The following is a 5186-nucleotide window of genomic DNA, read 5'->3' on the forward strand; positions in this document are numbered from 1 at the left end:
TCAAAATTCGGAAAAAAAAATTCAGCATAATATACTGAAACTCCAGCATATTGTACTGGAGTTCCAGTATAACATACCGGTCCAGCATAATATGCTGAAAGTTCATACACGGGTGCTCCAATCTCCAGTATATTATGCTGGAACTTTCCGTGTGTTGGAGTTCCAGCATAATATGCTGGAAGTTCATTCACAGGTACACCAATCTCCAGTATATTATGTTGGACCGGTCCGTGTTGCAACAAAATAGTGATTATTTTTTAATAATTTTGCAAACGCTGGCTATTATTCAATTATCAGTCGGAAAACTAACTAGATCGTACTATTTCACAGAATAACCACGCCTTTTCTGGTACAAAGCTAGGGAACTAGCCACGGTTATTTGGTAAATCCATCAAAGTAACTTTATCAAAGATTTTAAAGGGGACATAAACAAGTCATAAGCTGATTTATTCAAACATTTTTTCATGCCAGACAAATTATGTTTTGCTTTAATACTTTATTTGATAAAGCACGTTTAAGTTACGTTCAAACACATTAAATCTTGAATTAGCAATCAATCTTTTAATTAGTAATCATGTCATTTTCCAACTATGAGAAAAAGAGAGAAGATTGAAGGATATATCCTTGTTTTACTTTATTGTTCAATTTACCATTGATTGCAAATGGAAAATCTTTTGCTTTTTCTTGGTAAACAAAGGACTGCGTGTTGGCTCAATAGCTCCATCAAGTATTCACAAAAGAAGGAAATGTGGGACAGTTAGAGGCGAGCCAGAGTCAGAGGCGGATTCAAAATTTTAAGTTTATGGGTTTCTACAACAATTTCAAGTTAATTCACGTGATAACTGGACCAATGAACAGGGTTTCAAGCTAAATATTCTTATATTTTTAATGAATTTAGTATAAATACAGGGTCTATGCAAAAGTTACTAGATTCACGAAAATCCGTAACATTTGCACTAAATCTGCCCGGTTTTGACTTTATGAGTTATGTTTAGAACGACGACTTCAAGTGTTAATGATGATGTTCTATATTTAATAATATTTTTAACGCAAATATATTAATTGAGCAAAAGTTACTCCGTCCCCAGGACAGTGGGATGAAATAGAGATCATTTATGAAACTTCCTTGTACTCTAGACTCCTACAGTATTTTTAAAGCTAAAGAAAAGAAGAGGGGAAAAAACGTATTTATCATAAATTCCATTTGCAGTCTGAAGACTGTAGAAAAATAGTAAAATGAAATTTCTTAATTAGGATGTCACAAAAGTATAAGACATCAGGTTTCGCTATACGTTGCATTGTCGGACAGATCACTAGGAAATCGTACGTTGTTAATCGTTATTCAAAAATAATAATTAAGGTACATGTATAGAGTACATAGAAATGAAGTGCACGCTCATGTATTTATTAATTAAACGTGCATAACTCGTCTTTTACACGCTTCAGTTGGATACCTACAAGAAGAATTTTTATTTTGTAATAACATTTAAACTAAAAATTGAACCTCAATACGTAGAAAAAGTACACTGTCATGTAACCTAAAACATAACTACAATCAATTACGCTCTTCTCTTTGTTCTTTCCACATCACCTACCTTATTTTTAATATCGATAAACTCTTTACTACAAGAGTTCGTTAATCCTTAAGTAAAGAATATACCAGAATTTGTTACCGGGGAACGCTAATTAAAAAATGAAGGAGTTGCCATTTGCTTTGAAAATAAGACAAGCAAAATTATATCACTGATTAATTAATTAGTAGTGGTCATAATACGTAAAATCGCATTTAGAGAAGTTTGTTTATGTGAGAGATGAAGGAGAATTCAGGAGCGATGAAAAAATTATTTTGGTATAATCTATATATTATGAGTTCGAGTCGTAAAAACAGTCATTGCATTTTTTAATATATGATTTTTTTGCTTAATCCTACGTGAACATGAGATGCTTCGATGGATCGGATATATATATATATATATATATATATGGTAAGTGAAACAGATACAAGGTGGGGTAGAAAATGGTGAGGGGCCAAAAACATCCTTTTCTGACTTGTTCATATCACTGCTACAATTTTGGCCGACCCAACTTCAATGCTGTCCCTTTATCTTTTTTCCCTTTCTCTTTCTCAACCGACACTTATCTCTTCTTCTGCTCTCTTCTCTTTCCTTTCAAGCATATATATACACATCTTCAAACTCAACCTAGCAAATACGTACTGGACTAAGAAGAAGCTAGCATTTCATTTACGTATAATTTCATAGTCTCTAGCATATAACACTTTTTTGAGTTGTTTAATTAGTTCTGTGCTATTTTTGTTTATAATATATAGTTTTATGAGATGGAACTTGAGCTTGGTCTTGCAATTCCTTCCTATTTTCCCATCAAATCTTCCGACCTAAATGGCAACGTCGACAGTTTTGATGACAACTTCTCAGAAATGAAGAATGATAGCAATTATATCAACCACAAGTCTAACTTTTCAGCGGCTAATTCTGATTATGATGATAGTGACAAATTTGAACGTAAAACGTTGCCTTTGCTTATATGGAATGGCCAACCAAATGATGAAGAAGAAGATGATCACCCAAAGAGGAGAACTTTTGAAGCTTGCAACCCGTAAGTTTTAAGGGCCCGTTTGTTCATGAATTTTTTTTCAAAATATGTTTGTCCACAAAAATTTTTAAGTTCCTGACGATTTTTCGAAAATGAGTTTTTCAAAAACCTTCCAAAATTTTAAGGAAAAAAGTTTTTTTCTCACTCACAAAATTGCAATATTTAAAATGAAATGTATATTCAAACATAATTTCAATTTCTAAATACCATTTTTCAATTTAACTCCAAAAACTATTTTTTTTCAAAAATTATAATTTTTGTGTCCAAATGCCTACTAAGTTACACAATGTACTTTAAATTCAGAGTTTAACTTCTACCTGCATAACATCTAATTTTTATACTATCATATCATGTACATGTAATTACTATAAAAAATTTGATCAGTAACATAGAAAATAAGACATATTATCTACTCCACACTATTAAAAACAATAGTAGTATAAAAATTTTACATAATGTATACAATAATAGTATGAAAATATTGTATACATACGTTAACTCTGTTCATATGTTAGAATATAAATCCTTAAAAATGACTAGAATAGACTCTAATCACACGACACTTCGACGACTTTTCTTGTTCATTAATGTTTAGACGATTTCAACTTATTCACCAAAGATAATCTCAATATAAGAAATTTCACTTATAATAGATTTCTTTTTATATTTCATACAGGGAAATCAAGGAAGAAAACCAATTAGTGGGGTGGCCACCAATTAAATCATGGAGAAAAAAGCAAATTAATGGGATTAATCACCAAGGTATTGGCTGGAACACAAATGAAAGAATTAACAATGATGTTATTGGTCGAAGAAACTCAATGTATGTGAAGGTTAAAATGGAAGGAGTAGCCATTGGAAGGAAAATTAATCTAAGGCTGTATAATTCCTATCAAGTCCTTACTAACAGCTTGATCCAAATGTTTGCAAAATGTAAGTTCACTCTTATAATAAGAAATTGTCCTCTCATTTTTTCTCTTACAAATAACGATAAGATGGAATTGATATGTTTAATTCTATTATATGCAGCAGATCAGAATTGCAACGATAATGGTACGCGCTTTACACTATTGTACCAAGACAGAGAAGGAGATTGGATGCTTGCAGGAGATGTGCCATGGCAGTATGTACTTATATTTTCTGTTCCCTTAATTATTTCATTCTCATATATTATTTTTCACTTCATTTGGACCCTAAGAAAATTATTTCAAACTAGTTAGAGTTCGGTTATATGAATCATATAATATTATTTTTCGCTTCATTTGGACAATAAGAAGACTATCATAATACTATCTTTTAGGTAATTTTCTTACCGCCAAACCTACTAGACATTAGCTGTGCTCACAACGAGCATATATGGAATTGTTATTCTATTTATTTTATTTAAGAACAAATAAAATAATTAGAAATTATTTCCAGTACTTACTAAGTCAATATAATGTTTTTTGCAGAACATTCATGGAGACTGTTCAAAGAATACAAATACTAAGGAATGGGAAGAGAGGAAGAATAAATTCAAGAAAATCGTCCGATATTTCTTAGGCAGAATACTGGTTAAAATCATATATTCTGTATACGAAGGTAGTCCTCATTAATTAGCTCGCAATGGTTTTCTAAGGAAAAAGATAAGACGACACAATATTCGTTACAGTTTGCTATTATTGTAGTTTTATATTTATCTTCGTGCGGCTATTGGATGTCCAGAATTATCAGACTTTTTTAGAGCTTACTTTGTTTTTTCTCCAAATTAAATAGAGCATGTTCGAGAGCGAGATACCTTTTGAAGTATAAATACTACTCTAAGGAGAAATGTTTTACAAAATTTAATATATACATGCAATTCATTGAGCGCTTGGTACTATTATTTTGTGAAGCACATTAGTATGTAGCTTTAATATGAATATCTCGGCCAAAATTTTAATTAATTTTCATTTGATATTGGGGCAAATCTTTTTACATCATCTCGAAAAACTAGGGGCGGAAATTGCAGGTTCAGCTGAACCCAGTACTTTAGTTCAAATCATATATTTGTCTTAAAAATTTTATTTAATATATACAAATTACTAATTTAGAACTAGTATCTTAGAATGATTAAAATTTCGTACTCATATTCTTCAAATTCTGGCTCAGTCTCAGGAAAAAACTGTGATACTTCTCTGCCAACTGATGACATGATTAATTATTATTTTTTTTTTTTTATTTGAAAGTAAATGTTTATTTCAACCAGTTTTCAATATACACCACCTGCACTTTTTGACTCAAGTAGCAGGTCTCAAGACTAAACCAAAAAATCAGAAGCTATACAACCATATTGTTGCCTATCCAAGACCACTTGTAACGTGGATCTTCCTCTATCCTATTTGCTATGAACTACAAATTAGGATAACTATTCAGTGTATTCAATATAGGTTTCCATTTGTATTTTTGTTGACCTGTTATATGCACTTGGATTGTAATGTCTTTAGCTCTGTCCTTGGCCTCCCTTTTCTGGCTTTGAAATCTTCTGCTATTCCTTTCCATCCAGGTATGATACACCACTGCTGCAAAAATAATCCCTAGGATTGTTTTCCTTG

General features: G+C 31.4%; 1 protein-coding gene across 2 annotated transcripts; it reads left to right on the forward strand.

Annotated features, from left to right (window-relative positions):
* The first annotated feature begins 2172 nt into the window (after nt 1-2172).
* On the forward strand, nt 2173-4461 carry LOC107762242 (auxin-responsive protein IAA28). Of its 2 annotated transcripts, none has more exons than XM_016580589.2 (4): nt 2173-2616; nt 3290-3546; nt 3646-3736; nt 4065-4461. In XM_016580589.2, the coding sequence occupies exons 1-4, from the start codon at nt 2339-2341 to the stop codon at nt 4153-4155; spliced, it is 717 nt and encodes a 238-aa protein (XP_016436075.1). In that variant the 5' UTR covers nt 2173-2338; the 3' UTR covers nt 4156-4461. The 2 variants fall into 2 exon arrangements, with proteins under 2 accessions (XP_016436075.1, XP_016436074.1); XM_016580588.2 differs by having other exon boundaries at nt 2177-2616; nt 3643-3736.
* Nucleotides 4462-5186: the final 725 nt, after the last annotated feature.

This window comes from Nicotiana tabacum, chromosome 22 (assembly GCF_000715075.1).
Source record: "Nicotiana tabacum cultivar K326 chromosome 22, ASM71507v2, whole genome shotgun sequence".
Classification (NCBI taxonomy): Eukaryota; Viridiplantae; Streptophyta; class Magnoliopsida; order Solanales; family Solanaceae; genus Nicotiana; species Nicotiana tabacum.